The sequence below is a fragment of the Phodopus roborovskii genome, unplaced genomic scaffold (assembly GCF_943737965.1).
Source record: "Phodopus roborovskii unplaced genomic scaffold, PHOROB, whole genome shotgun sequence".
In the NCBI taxonomy this organism is placed as follows: Eukaryota; Metazoa; Chordata; class Mammalia; order Rodentia; family Cricetidae; genus Phodopus; species Phodopus roborovskii.
The window spans coordinates 10,314,500-10,331,851 of record NW_026125489.1 but is presented as its reverse complement, the minus strand read 5'-3'; the positions used below and the strand labels follow the sequence as shown (position 1 = coordinate 10,331,851).

At 41.0% G+C, this 17,352-nt stretch overlaps 1 protein-coding gene across 1 annotated transcript in view; it reads left to right on the top strand.

Moving 5' to 3' along the window:
• The window catches only part of Ptprr (protein tyrosine phosphatase receptor type R), a 198,239-nt gene that overhangs the window by 143,640 nt on the left and 37,247 nt on the right, over positions 1 to 17,352 (top strand). Inside the window, exons 7-8 of the mRNA XM_051176224.1 lie at positions 14,192 to 14,378; positions 15,101 to 15,185. Coding sequence (XP_051032181.1) covers positions 14,192 to 14,378; positions 15,101 to 15,185 — 272 coding nt within the window. The remainder of the gene's footprint in view (positions 1 to 14,191; positions 14,379 to 15,100; positions 15,186 to 17,352) is intronic.

Here is a 17,352-nt window from a genome sequence, read left to right as displayed (position 1 = left end):
ATGTTATATTTGGCCTTGTGCTAGTGCCTTTTATCATGTTTCCCTTAACACGCATGGAGAATTTTATATTGAGCAGCCATGCTTGTACCATCTAGCTTCATCAAAACTAAAGGACAAAATATGGTTCCTGAACACTTACTCTTTTGACATGACAATATGATGTCATCTATAAAGTTCATAACTGAGAACCACACAATCGAGTTGCAAACACAAACTACAAAGCAAAGCCTCATGATGTCTTTATGAACTGTGACCTTACATTGGGCTGCATTCAGAGATGGCCTTCATCACATACAGTCAGGAGACCATCACTTGGGCACCCTGGAGGTTTTGTGACTCTAAATTACACAATGATCTCTCAGGAGAGATACCAAATGCACTACAACCAATGACAGGCCACTACAACCACTAGAGGCCTCCGAAGAAACAAAATGGTGTTGGGTGAATGTGCATAAAGACACATTAAAAGCAATTGTCTTATATCGCAGAGGAGGCTGGAAGTCCCTGGCTCTTCAGGGTGATTCAGTAACCTGGCTACCAAAGGAAGTCAAAGGTGTGGGTTTAGTCTGAGAGCCAGCAGGCTTGGGATACAGGAAAGGCTGAGTTTGAAACTCAACACAAGAAAAACACAGTGTCTCATTTCAAAGACTAGCAAACCCGAATTATCCACTTTGACGTGGGAGAAGATAGAGTAAGCCCTTTTCTTTTGTTCAGTCTGGCAAATGAGGCCAACTACCTTATAAAAGACAATTTGCTTTGTCAAATATACTGATTCAAAATATTTTCCGTGTCTAACAAAATGACTGAATATCCCATGTCTTGGTCAAGACGACACATACAATGATTACTCATCTCATAAAACTAAAATGACAGTTGAGAAAGAGGGAAATAACTATAAATCATATGAGTGATAAAGATATATCATCCACTATACGTAAAGGTCTTTACAACTGAAAAATAAGGCAAGGCAAGTTAAAAATTAAGCAAAAATTGGAACAAGCGTTTCTTCACAGAAGATAAACAAATGGCTGGTAAATGCAAAAGAAAAATCATCAGAACAATTGATTATAGGAAAATGTAATTAAAACCCAATGAAATTATCCTTCTTCGCCAGGATTTCTGTAATAAAATAAAAAACAGTAGTATACATTGCAAAGTGGCAAGAATGTAGAGAAATTAGAAATTTAATATGTTGCCAATGAAAATGGGAAATAGTCCACCCACTTGGGGAAAACATTTGATAGTGCTTCAGAAAGTGAAATGTTGGAGCTGGTGGTATAGCAGCCCAGAGGCAGAGGACTCACCTAGCTTGCCCAAAGCCCTGGGTAAAAAAAAAAAAAAAAAAAAAAAAGAATTTACTTCATCAACCCCATTGCTGGCATATATCCAGAAGACATAAATGTATGCCATGAAAACTTATATCCAAGCATATTAGAACATTTTTTAAAGTTAAAAAAAAGAAAACAATCCAAGTGTCCATCAACTAAAACCCAGATGAGCAGATGAGCAACATGTATATATTCATTTAGTGGAATAGATTCTTCCATGGGAAGGAACAGAGAGCTTCCAAGTGTCACTACACGGAGGGACCAAAGTGACGTCATGCCGAGTGAAAGGAGTGAGACAAACGGAGTCCTTGTTCATGTGCTCTGCTGGCATCTGGCCTTGCCAGTGAACTTGTGGTGGTGGCCACACCCTTTGGGCGTGGTTTCTGCCCCTCTGATGTTCTCTGCAACCCAAGAATTCCCAAGCCAGCCCCTCCTCTACCTTACAATGGTCCGTGTCTGCACCTGAAACTACGCCCAAATGGTGTGACCACCACCACAAGTTCACTGGCAAGAAAGATGCTACAATAGTGACTTTAATTATATATATAAACATAGCAGCTTCTAAAACAATAATCAGAAGTGTTTCCAGGTAATTCTTTTCAATCTCTTTGATTTGGGTGAAGTATGTATTTTTATTTCTAGAAAAGTCAGGGTTGTGTCTCCTATCTCACAAGCGTCAAAGTGTACTTTACATAGCATGTACCAGTTCAGCCCTTAAAATGTATATGGTATTTTAAATTCTGAAGTATTCCCTTGTTTTTCCTGTCCCTCTGCTCCTTGGATGCAGTGTAGTCAGTGAAGCATGGTAAGAGCTTAGAGCCCATACCTTGCCCACCCTGTGTGACACCTACTCTGAGGGGAAGGCCCTTGAACTTGGGGGTCATCTTGCAATTATCCCACCTGTCAATGCACGAGAAAAGACCCAGAAATAACAGTGAGTTATTACAGACGGCATCCAGGTGCCAAGTCTCATTCCCTTGAGGGGGAAAAGCCTATTTTAACTATTGGCAACTCCAGTCAATAATTTATATTTAAACTTCTATCCTTATCTCAGATGGCACTGATAGCATGATTATGTATTTACCCTGGCAGGAAAGCAATCAAGGTGGCTAGACCATGAATTTTATCAGGGCACAACTCTTCCAGGTAGTTGGCCCCTTCCTTCCTTCCTTCTTTCCTTCCACCTGAAGAATGATGGTGCATTAAGCACCGTTGCTGACTCTTCACTGGCCGAAAGGAAGCGACTCCCCACTCTGCAATTCCCGGGGTGAAAGGGCAGCGACTCCTAGAGGGCGAGGGACACCCTGGCTTATTTGCAACGTGCCTCACTGGCCAAAGCCCTCAGCTGCATTCGTGGGTGGTGCGCTTTTAACGGAACGCAGAACAAACGCAGGAATGGGTATTTAAGCATATTATTGTTCTTGGCTGAACATTTAGGGGGCGGCTTTGGAAACAGTAGATTTTCATAATTCTTGCTGAGAGTTCATTTTAGGTAAAGGTGGATTTTGAGGTGTCTTGGTTAGTGACAGAAGCTGTCTGCTTCTTTTTTATTATTATTTAATTGGATTCCGCATGTTTGGATAGGTTGGCTGCAAGTACATCTGGGTACCACCTGTGCATAGTGCCACCAGAGGCAGGAAGAGGGTGTAGGGTCCCCTGGGATGAGAGTTACAAACGTTTGTTAGCTGTCATATAGGTCCTAGGTCCGGTGCTTTTAACTTAATGACCCATCCCTCCAGGCCAGGTATCTGTTTCTCATATAGAATAACTGAGACCTTGTAGACACTTTTGATTACCATTAGACAAGATAGACATTAGAAGCAATCGCTTTACTTTTTTTTTAAAATAATGATCTAATGAAACCCAGACCGGTCTCAAACTCCTAGAGTTTGCGAGGCTGACCTTGACGTGGTCCTTCTGCCTCTACCTTCTGAATACTGGGACTACAGGACCGTGTCAGCATTCCAGGTAAGATATAAGTCTGGGCGAGCGTGAGCCTGCGGCTCAGTTGGTGGGATGCTTGCCTGGCACTCACATGTTCTAGGCTCCGTCTCAATCAAGTGTGAGACACATACCTTTAACCCCAGCCCTCAAGGCTTCTTCAGCTATGCAGGGAGTTCAAAGTCACCCTGGGCCCCAAATTAAATCAGCCAGTCAATAAATAAAGTCTAGCTATGTACCCCATCCTGACCTTGAACTCAAGATAGTCCTGCCTGCCTTCCTGTCTCCCAAGTACTGCAGTTACAGACATGGACCACGACACGTGGTTTGAATATACTGCTTTTTTTAACACAAATAATTCTATCACAAGGCCTTTTCTTCCCTTGGTGAAGAGTAACTCTATAAATGTTTCTCTCCAACAAATACAAGCAAGTTTAGGAATCTGCCCTCAAAATTGGGAAGAATGTGTGCTGCAGCCTGCCTGGTGGCCCAGGCTTATTATTCTCACAAGTTCTGGAAGCTGAGGCAGAGAGATCTCAAATGTAAGGCCTGTGAGGACCATGGAGTTCAAGCCAGCCTGCACAACTTAGCAAGAGCCTGTCCCACGATAAAAAATAAACTGGGACAGTTCAGTGATAGAACATGTGCCACAGTATGATGCAGAGGAGCTAGTATGCCGTAGGTTTTGGGTACTGTTGCCCGCCCCCCCCCCCCATGGTAGACCGTTCCACACTTTAAGTAGCTGTAGGTAAGAGCCCCAGTGGCCTCCAGACCCACCAGCCCTCTCTTCCACCCTCGTCACAGCTACCCATCGCGTTGGAAGCAACTCCTCCTCTCCTCACGGTTTTGTTTGCAACATCTCTTCTTGTTGACGAGTGGGGTTCTCAGTTCTCTTCCATCGCACCATCTAGCTTCGTGATAATACCTCCTCCTTGTTCTTTGTTGCTGCTGCTGCTGCTGTTAGTATAACTTGATAGAAATTTTGAATTCAGAAAATGTGAGTCGCCCACCTTTGTTCTTTTTCAAGATTATTTTGCCCAGAAAGTTCTGAATCTTTCGTTGTTAAGCAAACGCTAGCTGCAGGGTTTTTGTGGGTGACTTTGATCAGGTTGGGCCATTGCTCTGCATTTCTTCACTCTGCATTTCTTCATTCATCCAGAGGTGCTATGAAACACATGTGCTCTCTGATGAGTCAGGGGTTAGCTGAAGTAAGTCACTGGATGGTTATAACTGTGAGCGGCACCGCTCTTGATGGTCAGTGCTTAGAGGGTCCCTCCGTAGTTGTATAAACAAATGGTGAATTAATTATATGTGCTACTTACAAAGCATTGGGCATATATGAATGTATATCCATATCCATGCTTATGTACAAATCAACTGAAATTCCTATTTCTCATTTCAGAAAGATGGCTTCCTTCATTGAGGTCGAATATTTACTTCTTCATTATCACCGCAGGAATGAGGAAAAAATGAAAGCCAGGAACTAAAATTAGAGCTACCAACATTTTGTTCTTTTTTTTTTTTTTTTTTTTTTTTTTTTTTAAGGGGAAACAGACTCATCATGAGTGACAGCCAAAACAATACCAAGTGCCAGAGAAAGATAAAAATTAATCATTCTTGGTTTGGAAACAGTGCATTGCTTTTTTTTTTTTTTTTAATCTTTTGTATGCATAAAATCTTCATGGGTCTTAAAGCTATAAAGACTGAAACTTCATGGGTATTTTTACAAGTTTCACACCACATCTTTAAAATAGCATTTTGTGTTCCTGCACAGTCTAAATTTCATTAGTTTTACTTGTTTTATTTTATCTTATGTGTTCATTCTTTTTCATCACAGCTTCTTGATATGCCGCCCTGGGTGGCCTAGCGTTTACAGCATAGCCGAGTTTACAGCATAGCCGAAATTAGGCTCCTGCCTCAGTTTCCCAGGTGCTGGGATAATGGGCGTGTACCCACCACATCTGGTTTTCACTCTGAAGGTTCAAACTCTCATTTAGAATGGTCCTTGGGGTTTCATACTTCTGGAAGATTTGCCCAAGCCGTGAGATGGCATTACTCTCTCCAATTTATTTGTGACCATTTAACCATGCAGACAACGAAAGTGTGGCTTGCTTTTCAATTACTAGTGGATACAGAAGGAGAATTGAATTCCATAGCTTTGTTCACACCGCAGAGAACATGTCTAGTGAATACATGCATTTATTATGAATATATTAGAAAAAGTGCATTTGGGGGTATGGATGTAAAAGAGACAGACCTGGAGTGAGCTGTAGCTCACTGCCTGCCCAGGCATAGGCAGGGAGAGGCTATGCATGAGGACTGGATTTGGAAGCCTTATGTCAGCGATAGCTAACGGCAGGCTTTTATCACCGTGTTTTCAGTAGTATTTTCTGTTGAAAGTTATTAAAGTGCAATATGGAAGGAAACACTCTGAACTAGGAAAGTTAAGAGATCAGAAGGCGCACTGGGGATCTGCTGGAAGGTTTGGACACTTACCAGCGAGCTGCTATTAGAGTCTGTATCAAGTAGAAAGAGGGCCCTAGGAATCTGTCTTCAGGGTTCCTCCATACCCTGTGTTTCTGATTATTTATATTTTACAACAACTCACCGACAAGGAAGACACACTCATGCTAGCATGGGGGGAGGAAATCTCACAGGGTCTCAACCCTAGACAAAGAAAGACAGGCAACTAATGAGGCCCCCGGGAAGTGGTCCCAGTTCCTTATACCAAGTGCTCAGCCCTGAAACCATACACACCAGTGATTGTCACAACACAGTGACATTTTCTTCATTAAATGTATTTAAATGTATTTTTATTTTATTTTAGTCTGTCCATCGAACATGTCTTACTGGATGCAATCTAGAAAACTCTGGGGCCAAATATGTTTAAGTTTAACTCATGTGGTAAAGTATTGATTTAATCGATTTCCAAGGTCAGGTCCCAGAAAACCATGTGACGAGTATACTGTATATATTTTACACTTATGCATACGCATGTATAGGCTTTCATTGTGTACGGGGGGATTGTTGTTGGGGCTGTTTGTTTATTTTCATCTTTTGATCTAGAGTCTTACTATACAGTCCTGGCTGGACTAAAACTTGCTAGGCGGACCAGGCTGGTCTTGAACACATACAAATCAGTTTCTGCTTCCTGGGTGTTCTAATGATAATTTTCATTTTCATTTTTAAATTTTGTCTGGTCTTATATAAAATGTAAGATTGGATAAAGGTGGTAGGCATGCCTTTAGTCTCAGCACTCAGGGGGTAGAGGTGGAAGGAATGGGTATCATGATAGGAACTTGAAAATATTTTATGTAGTCACTCAACAGGGAAACCAGCATCCTTCCTAGGGCAACGGGAGTTTAAGAAGTGCACCATTTCCTACACCAAAGGTGGTCTTCGAATTATAAGATTTTCTTTCTGGTGTAGAGAAAAGTGCATTTCTCATCTTCCTGGGCCCATGCCTGTCATCCCTTAGGGCTATTTTCATTTATGTCTCCCTAAGGCATTCCCTTTGGGAAATTTTAGTATGATTAATCATATTGTCCACTCATATTACTTCAGCTTCTATACACTTCAGTGACGTCACAATTTAACTTCCTTAGAACTCTGTCTCCTTTTCTGTTTTAAAATTCACACCCTCTCATCCGTCAACTGATTTAGATAGAGGGCAGTATCCAGAATTTACCTGAAAGTAAAGAGATGGGGGGGGGGATTGTTAGTTAAATATTCTTAAAACTTAACGCCTCAAGGAACAAAACAGCTGCAGAAATGCGGAGTTGTAACGAGATGTAGGGACCAGTCAGTCCACAGCAGGAAGGGCCTATCCCTCCAAGCTTTGCCTTTGCTGTTCAGATAAACAAAGATTTCTCTTTCTACCTTTCTTTGTAATTAAGTTTCTAATAGAAAACTAAGTATGGGAGCAATTTGAATCAGAAGAGCTAAAATACCAAGTTGGGTGTAGAAGGCTTGAAGCTCATCTGTAAGGCTCAAATTCACATTAGGTGTGGCCAGGAATGATAGGGAGTGAAACTCAGACTGCAGAGCTGAGGCCTCAGATCCCAGCTTCCCAATGGGGAGGAAGGATGCGCTAGCTTCTCATTCCTCATCTTGTGAGATCAGATGTGGGTGCCATGGAGACGGTTCCACAGACCACCGTGTCTTTCCTAGCACCTCTGAGCTGGGTACTTTTCCATTCTCACTCCGAGGCTTGGATACAAGCTGCTGCCAGCTCTTCTCACTGAGCCTTCATTTCCTCACATAATAGTGAAGAACCGCTTCTGCCTAGCGCGCGCGCAAAATGAATGTTTCATTTTCTTCTGACCTCATTTCACTTGTGTGAGGACACAGAGTGAGAAGGTGCTAGAAGTCTCAGGTCTTCTCGGGCAAGCAAGTATCCCATGCGAAGAGAGCAAGCAGCCTGTCTGGAATCCAGCTCCTAAGGCCAAGTGTTGCAACCCTGTCCTTCCAGGGAAGTAGATGTGTGCTCTGCGAGCCACTCCAGCACTCGGTTGAAGTGCTTGCGTATTTTTAGCACTGTTTTCTTCCCACTCCGTGGCTATTAAGAACAGTAGTGCCGAAATGGACATTTTCAACGGGGTTGTTTATATTCCCTTGCTGAGTTCAGTGTGGCCCTGGCTCATAATATTTATGTGTGTTTTCCTTTTGGCTTAATTGTAATTAGCCTGCTGTTCATTGCATTTCTCTTACCTTGCCTTAAGAATTTGCTTTTTCCTTCAATTGTTTGCATCGGTATCTTTTGAATTTCCTCACTCCTATTTACTTTTTGGCATAAATAATAATTGGTGCTACAGGGGAACTTGATAAAGTTTTTTTTTTTTTTCATTGTGTTTCCTTTTGTGCACTAGCGATTGGGAGGCATAAAAAGTCTAAACCATTTTCCACACTTGCACAGCAAAATAGAGGCAAAGTTTTCAGTAAGTGTTCTAGTTCTTACTCTAATGCATTCTGTTGTTAAAAGGTCAGGCCTCCTATTATTTTGATGAATATTTTTTCTCAAAACCTATCTTCATTTAAATTTTTCTAAATATCAAAATTTCCCTGTTTTCAAGTTGTTGCCAAATTTTACCCTCACTTCTACCCTCGTTGGCTTGCGACATTTACCGGAACAAACTCATATGTTCTTGGTTTATCACATTCTGCCCTTCACATCATCAACCCATAGTTACTAAAACATATTCTTTTTCTAAATTTTTTTGTGAGTTGTGTTTAAACATGATGATTCGATATCTGGAAGAAACAGCAACAACAAAAGAACTTGGGAATTCGTATTTGATCATAGTTCCACTTGAATTAGTTTTTTAAAGAACTTGGTTAAGTTCTTAACACACTTCCGGGCTGGTGAGCTGGCTTGAGAGGTGAGGAACTTGCCACCAGGTCTGAGGCGGTGAGCTCCTTCCTTAGAACGCAGGTCCTAGATTGTTCTCTGACTTTGACACATGTTGTTGCACACACAAACACACACAGCAAGTAAATGTAAAATAAATCACTGTGCATTCAGATAGATCCGTTTGCTTCACTGAACATAACCATACGTTTTAAACCATTTCAGTGTTCTAAGGCAACAACAGATTGGTATTTGCCACATCTGAGAAAGAAAGCTTTACCACAAACATCATAGCAATATATCAAAGACACAAAATAAAAATTAGGAAAGGAAAGGCTAAAAAAAAGATTCTCAATGGTAAGGACCTACACATAAACAATGGAGATTAATTAATTCATCTGTTTCTCGAACCAAAGAAATCAAGACTGTAGCAATTAGCCACTGCCATTGATCCCCATAGATTAGAAAGATTTCAGAGTCAGTTTAAATAATATAGAAAGCGTGAATATGAGTTACTTTAGTTCCACTTTCTGATATCTGAATTTTATGAATTCCCACAGTAAACACATTGTTTTCATCAGGAAAAATTAAAGTGTGAGTATTTGTTTAAGCTCTTTGCCCCAAGAAAATGCCTGAGTCTCCAAACATGGTCCTCCTTTAAGATGACCCCTTCTGACTCAATTTCCTAATGGCACCATATTTCAGTTAGTCTAAATACTGTTTGCCCTTTGAAAATAAGAATTAACAAAAGCCGAGATTTTTTCCCAAGTTAACGACATCCTACCCTCGTATTTTATGGCAAAGCATGGGAGAGCTTTTACCCAGATAAGGCTGTGCTGTGGGAAATGCTCTGTAAGGTCAACAGTTGCTGCAAGTTCAGTCCTAGAGATGAACTTTAAGACATTGTCCAAGGTGGTGAGCTGAAATGCTGCAGCATTGTTTAGGGTTCGGGGCAAATAGATTCGCCATAATGAAGGGGAAATTTAAGGTAACGGGCTATCAAGCTATATTCTTCTTTAGTGCCAAATGTGTAGGTTTTAGTCATTGATTTCCAAAGCATCAAAGTTAATCTCAATTAAAAACAATTTGCAGTTCTTATGGAAGGGTCCTAAAATAGATCCCTTAGAGAAATGCAAAAAAGTAACAGTTACAAAGGATTTTGTTCATTGTCACCCAGATTTAATAATACCCATGCATCACTTCTTTAAGCCACTGACGTCACTTTTGTATGTTGCCGGTATGGTGACTCTCCAAGAACACCTGGTTATTTATTCGCTTTTAAAAGGGCAGAAAAAAAAGTTGAGAGGCAGGGAAGCTAAGCAACCCTAAGGAAGGGCACATGGAGGAGGTGGATGGGCAAGATTTAAGGCCAGCAGACACGCCTTGCAGACAGAACTCTGTATTTGAATGCTGTTCTTGACCCCTCCCCCTCCCCCAGTGCTTGACATCCAGGGGCACACAGTCTAACACAATCTGCCTACACTCTCGTTCTGGGAGGCAAAGCAAATAAGAGCTTGTGTGTTATATTCTAACCTGTAAAAGAAGGAAAAACAGCGCTTCCAAAGCCAAAAGCGCCATATAACAGTACTTGGCCCAACAACAGAAACTTAATATATTGGGTCCCTTTCTTCCTTTCCTTGCTCCGACAGAGCCGGTGTCCCTTACTGAGTGGGTTCCACAGCCCTGAGCTGACCGCAATCCCCTCAGAAGCTCACTCGTTAAAGCAAATGGGCTTAGTCATGGACCCAAGAGGCTCTGGATCTGCAGGTGTGGGCAGGGTGTGTGAGAGAAACCAGACAAAAGTTGGGGGGCATCGATGTCGATGCCATGGCCTGCTCTGCTGAATGTAGGCAGCTTCTGATAGCTGTGGGTTTGTGCAGCTCTTGCCTCCCATCTCATCTCCCCGGGAAAACCCGGTCCTGACTCCAAAGTACATTTTGCATAACTGAACTCCAGCCCCAAAGTCCTTTTAGAGGTTCTTCTGCCATACCATTACTCCTCCAAGGCTGTCTCTGAAATGGCCAGGGTCCAGTTCAAATGATCCCTCCTCCACACAGCTGCCCAGCCACCATAAGTGGAAGACACCTCTCCATCCGCTAATGCACTGCAGCTCAGGGTGTCTCCCTACTGACCAGGTGTAGACACTTGGTCTGTTGAGGAAGAAAATTGAGTGGAACCATGCTTTAAACTGGCCTCTAGCTAGCAATCCTGAAACAGCATCTCCAGACTCTTTTCTGAGGGGAATAAATAAGTAACAGGCAGCAAGAAGCCAAAATTTCACAAATACACTAAAACTAAAATGAGCCATCATCAGAACCAGAATTCCAGGATTCCCTACAAAATTAAAGGCAAGTACCACTGAGGGGAAAGGAAGGACTTTAAAAACCAGTTTCTCACTAAAATTAAATTAAAATCTTGGTCTAAAAGCAGAACCATTCTTCGCTGCTCCTCCACTGCAAATTTCCTACCCAGAAACACAAGAAACCATATATTTCAGCCAGCAAGAAGAACCCCAAATGGGGTGGGGTGGGGTGGGGTGTATGGGCAAATACATACACCTTTCTACCAGATAGGTAATGTGTTGCAGGACATTCAGAGTGCTGTTCATCTCTTTCTAGCCCAGCAATCCCAAAGAGTTGCTCACAATGATAGAACGAGAAAGTGTATTTTAGGGACACTCTAGAAAAGAATAAGACATGTGGGTATTAACTGCATGTATGTGCATATGCATGTGTGTGGAGGCGGGAGGGTAATGCTGAGTGGCTCCTTCACTCTCTGCTTCCTTTAATTTTTGAGACAGGGTCTCTCACTGAGCCTAAAGCTAACAGGTTTGGCGAGGCTGGCTTTACAGTGGACTCCAGGAATCTCCCTGTCTCCGACTGTCTCCTACTACCTGCCAGTGCTTGGATTACAGATGCCTGCTGCCACATGTGGCATTTAAAAAAAAAAAATCAGGATTCCTGGGGATCTGAACTCAAGTCTTCCTGAGAGCACACATTGAGCTGGCTCCTCTGGCCTTTGATATTAAGTTTTTAAGAGTCAGAGGGAAAGCTAAATATGCAAGTATGGGAAAGAAAGAAACATTGGTAAGCTCGGCAGTGAAGATGTATAGTTATGAATCCTTCAGGCACTAAAATATTCAATTGAAAGTATTTGAAATGAAAAAAAATGCATTCCATTATTGTGTGAGGCTTATGCACACATTTCATACTTGACAAGGCCAGTGTGTAAACAGTAAGGAAACAGTGTTCCAGAATACCTTGATTACAGTATATGAATCTGCAATAAATAAGGTGATGGTACCTGTCTACACATCATCACAGGGACAACTTACATGCATGATCATATTAGTGACCAGCAAACGCCTCTGTGAAATATTCAGAAAGGTAGTAGTGTTTCTTTGAAAGAATCAAGAACTCACTCGTAAACCCTAAAAAAGTTCAGCCATTTCCCATTCTCGTGAACTACAAGAGAAAGAAAAGAAATGCTTAAGCACTTACATGTCCATCAAATTCTCTTGAGAGAGGTGGGGAAACAGAGTGATGGCATACTTAGCAAAGCATAATGAAGGATTAACTGGGGGAAGGAAAAGAAACTAGCCCGAGATGCTCTGGGAGAGTGCTCTGGGGAGAGGAGTGAATGAAGTAAAGTTTAGCAGCACATACTTCTGTATGAGGATGCAGTGATGAATCCCCTGGCTTTGTATGCCAGCCTAACAAATTAATTCTTAAAATTGTGTAGCTTGTGCAGTTCTGCAGAAGATCTGGCGTCGGTTCCAGAAAAGTTGCTTCTAAATTGGCTTAGGAATTGCAGCTAGCTAGGCATTTGATAAAACAAATAACCCAAAACGTGGTGCTTTTTTTTTTTTAAAGTATACGATTTAGTGACCAAAAGTAAATTAAATGTTTGTTAAGTAGAAACAGGAATTAGCAATACAGTTGCAATACATTTGGAGAGTAAAAGATCAGACTACCAATCAAACTGTAGACAAGCCTCACTGCGCCCCACAGCAAATACAATGTATCCACAGCAGATACAACTGCCCACAGTAGACACAATGTGTCTGTGGCAGATACATTGTCTCCGACACAAGATACAGTGTGTCCACAGCAGATACAATGTGTCCACAGCAGCCACATTGTATCCACAGTGGATACATTGGCTCCAAAGCAGATACATTGTCTCCACAGAGAAGACAATGTATCCACAGCCGGTGATTGTGTCTGCGGCAGATACAATGTATCCACAGCAGACAAAATGTATCCACAGGACATACAAGACCTTGAGGAACTGATGGAAGATGATTGTTTAGTAGGTTTCTCTGGTTGTGTATTTTCCACTGTTTCAGATGGAGGTTTGTTTACTTCTTTCTGGTGTGTTCTCTGCCATTTAGAGGAGCTGATCTATGCTCAGAATTTCCTCTCACTGTCTTTCCTCTTGTGTTTTGACCAGCTGCTCATTGCTCGCCATTTCTGTGGGACAACAGACACCAGGCACTCCATTTAATATCCTGACACATGCCTTTGTACTCTAACTCACAACCACTATGAGCACAGTCTCTGGCTTCAAACCGCCTTTTCTCGCATACTGTCTCGCAGGAACAGCCATGTAGACATTCGTTGTCAATGCTCTTTTACAGCTGCCCTTCACACAGCTACTGTAACTGCTAAGAGGGACTTACATCTTCTACACAGTAGGGTCCATGTAAGTGGAAGGACTTCAGTCATTACTTTCCAAAAGAAGAAAAGGAAATAATAAAGAAAAGATAAACTGAAACTTAGCCTACAGATCTGTGAGCTCTATGACCTCTTACAGGTTTCACAAAATAAAATTAATTACATATATATATATATATATATATATATATATATATATATATGGCCTCAAACTCCTATGTAACAAAATGAACTTGAACTCCTGATCCCTTCCTCTAATCTTCCAACCTCTAAAATTTCAGGTACTCACCACCAAACTTGCTGTAAAGGGTTTATACCGATTTTACAGTTCTACACTTCCACATACGGTTTAAAACATTTATATTTTATAGTAACATAATAATTTGAACTATCGTAGATAGTTTTATTAAGTTTTAATTAACTGAAGGTATGTTTGTTTATGGTATAGTATGTGCTATGTTGAAGAACACCTCACCTACATTGTGAAATAGCTAAAGCATTTAATGACTATGATATATATCTCAAACTCCCAGACATACATGTAGATACATGTTTCTTTTGCATTACCTGTGATTTCTCATTTCAAATATGTCTACTTTTTCTGTTTCTTTTTTATTTAAAATTATTAATCATCCTAGTATTTCTGCAACAAGTATGCTTACTAATAACCTACAGTACATGTTCTCAATTTAGAACTGTTTACAACAATAAAATTGCCAATTTCCTGTAAAGGAACTATAGAGAGTTGCTGCAGTCAATCATGCCAAATATACACATATATTTTCTGGAAAGATCTCACTGTATTGTGTCCTTGTGTGGGGGGGGGAGACAATCTGAGTGATCAAAGTGAAAAGTGATACATGTAATATTTATATGTAATAACTTTTTTCCCCATGTAGACGAGGGTCCAATGTATCTCTTACCCTGGACATGAGTAGCCTGGGGAATGTGGAACCCTTTGTGGCCGTCCCAACCCCCCGGGAGAAGATAGCCATGGAGTATCTGCAGTCAGCCAGCCGTGTTCTCACGAGGCCGCAGCTGAGAGACGTCGTGGCAACTTCCCACTTACTTCAGAGTGAATTCATGGTGAGCCCACTCTTTCCCACTCAGTTTTAGTATTCTTAGCACTAGGGCTGGAAATGGCGCTGCCCTCTCTGGAGCAGCTCACTGGAGCCATGCTTGCTGGAGCCATGTGGCAATGTGACATATATTCTTTCCAAATAAGAATATGGTCTGCTTAAGTAGGAGAAAAGCGGGCCCCTTTTCCAAAAGGTAACCCATTTATAACCACAAATGAAACAGTGTGACTATAAAGAGCTCTTAATGAAAAAGCATTTCAGCACATATATCAACAGAAACAACAAAGGCCCTCCTACAGTCATCACTCTCGGGGGGAATTTTTAATGACTCTGAAATCTAATTGATATTAAAAGGATGGGATTTTTGCTGATCTTATAAAAACTTTCTGAAGAATGTTGAATATATTGTGGGTTTTTTTTTTTAATTTTTTTAATGGATTGTCCTAAGTAATGTTGCAGAAATGCTTACTATTGAAGCAGGGTGTTTTCTATCTCTGTAGTAACTACATACAAACTAATATTTCCAAACATATGGTGATGCTTCATAGTAGGGAGCTTGCAGGCTGCATCTGGCCTGTTTACGAAAGGAAAGATGTTGGTCAGCCAGCAGCATAGTCTGTTGTTTTGTAAGTGACTTTGAAATTCAGTGGCTCACAGAGCGATGCCACCTGTAAAGATTGTCTTCATGTCAGCATTAGCTACACAATTCGGTATCATCTATTTTTTCAGGAAATACCAATGAATTTTGTGGATCCCAAAGAAATCGATATTCCACGTCATGGAACGAAAAATCGCTATAAGACTATTTTGCCAAGTAAGTTTCTTGAGTTAATAATTTGCCTTGTAAAACCATGTTGCCCATTCACTTCCACGTGACCCTTTCCAACACTCATAACACTCTGATAGATACCACACTTAGAGTTGAAATATGTGCGTCAAGACTAGTCAGCGCTAAAGTTATCTGAAGCAGAGTAACTTTATCTCACATTGCTTTCTTCACAATGACCAGCTCACAGTTCCAAAAGATCCGTGGTTTTAAAGCAGACTGCATCGCACACCATGGCTAACCTGATTTTCATTCTAGTGTTAAATATTTCAGTGCATGAAGGAAAAGGAAGTTGAGCCCTGCCTTGAACCACATCTAAAAAATAATCCAAAATGGATCAGGTGTTTGCATGTAGATAGGAGCTAAAACAAGAATGACCAGATTCTCATAAGCTTAAAGTAGCCAATGGTTTCTTCGATGACACCAAAAGTACCAGCCGCCAAAAGACAAATGAAATGAGCTTCATTGAAATACGGAAGTGTATTATGTTTCAAATGTCATCAGAAGAAAACGGCACATTAGGGAGGAGAGGGAGCATTTCCCGTCGAAAAACAAATACAGTTCAGGGTTTTGGCAAAATTCATAGACATCTTGTAGCAATAACTCTAGGAAGATGAACCACAAACACATTCTTTCAATGTGTTGGTGTAAGTTGAGCAATGAATTGCTCACAGTTGCCAAAAATACAAACGGCCAAAAATACATGAAAAATGTTCGCTATCCTTAGCCATAGGGGAAATGCAAATCAGAACAATATTGAGCCAGGAAGGTCTCACACACACTGGTAATTCGAGCTCTTAGGAGGCTGAGTCAAGAGGAATGCCACAGTTTGGGACTAGCCTGGGCTACATGGTGAGACAGCATCACACACACACACATACACACACACACACACACACACACACACACACACACACACGCAAAACAAACAAGCAAAGACTACCTTGAGATTTCCTGTTCACCCAAGTTAGAACGGAAAACCATGTAATAATACATGCTGACTGGTGAGTGGCAGAGTAAGAGTTCCTTCAACATGATCGGTTGAAAAGAGATGAATTAATTCCTTCCACTATGGAAATAGTATGGGAGGCACTTTAAAAATTAACAACAGAATTAGCGTATGGTCCACCTATACATTTCTGGTTATATCCTCTAGAGAATCCAACTGATATATTGTTTTTAAAAAAAAAACCCAGCCATTTTTATTGTGAAATTATTAGTAATAGACAAGTTATAGTGTTGGCATAGGAGCCAAAGAAAGTGTGGTGTGCACACATGGGGTATGAGTGGGCATCAAGAAGAATAAAAGTGGGTTAATTACAGGGAAATGGATGGAACTGAGCCAAACGAGAGCACAAATATCACCTATTTTTCATATGCAGAATCAAGACATATTTTAAAGGACATGGAAGTAGAAGAGAAACTTGGGATGTGAGCACACAGATGAGAAGGCACAAGAAAGGCTAATGGGGGGGGGACTGCTGTGATCAAAAACATCATGTAAACGTCATGAGAAACACATTCTTATAATTAATGCATGTTCATTGTGAAAAAGGAAAAGGTGCTAACATTTAAATAGTATTTTGTTAGTTTACTCGTAAGATGCAAAATGCAAAAAAAAAGATACAATGCATTTTCATATTTGCAATGATAGAAACACACTAAAGTCAAATAATTAAAGAATTACTATCAATGCTGTATATGGGCTTCCTCCCCTGGCACAAAATAGCTCTGCTGGAATGTATTTTTAATGAGTCAAAATAGTCAAGTCTATTTCTTAAGGTATAGTTCATTATCAAAAGGTATTCCATTTATAACTATAACAGAAGAGGTTGAAAAGGATTTCTCTCTCTCTCTCTCTCTCTCTCTCTCTCTCTCTCTCTCTCTCTCCCTCTCTCTCTCCCTCTCTCTCTGAGTTTTTAAAGACAGGGTTTCTCTGTGTAGCCCTGGCTGTCCTGGAACTCACTCTGTAGACCAGGCTGGCCTTGAACTTAGAGATGCACCTGCCTCTGCCTCCCAAGTGCTGGAATTAAAGGTGCCCACTACCACCACCTGCTCTCTCTCTCTCTCTCTCTCTCTCTCTTTCTGTCTCTCTGTCTCTCTCTCATGCTCTCACTTGCCCTCTCTCTTAAAATTGTCTCTAAACTATACTAAG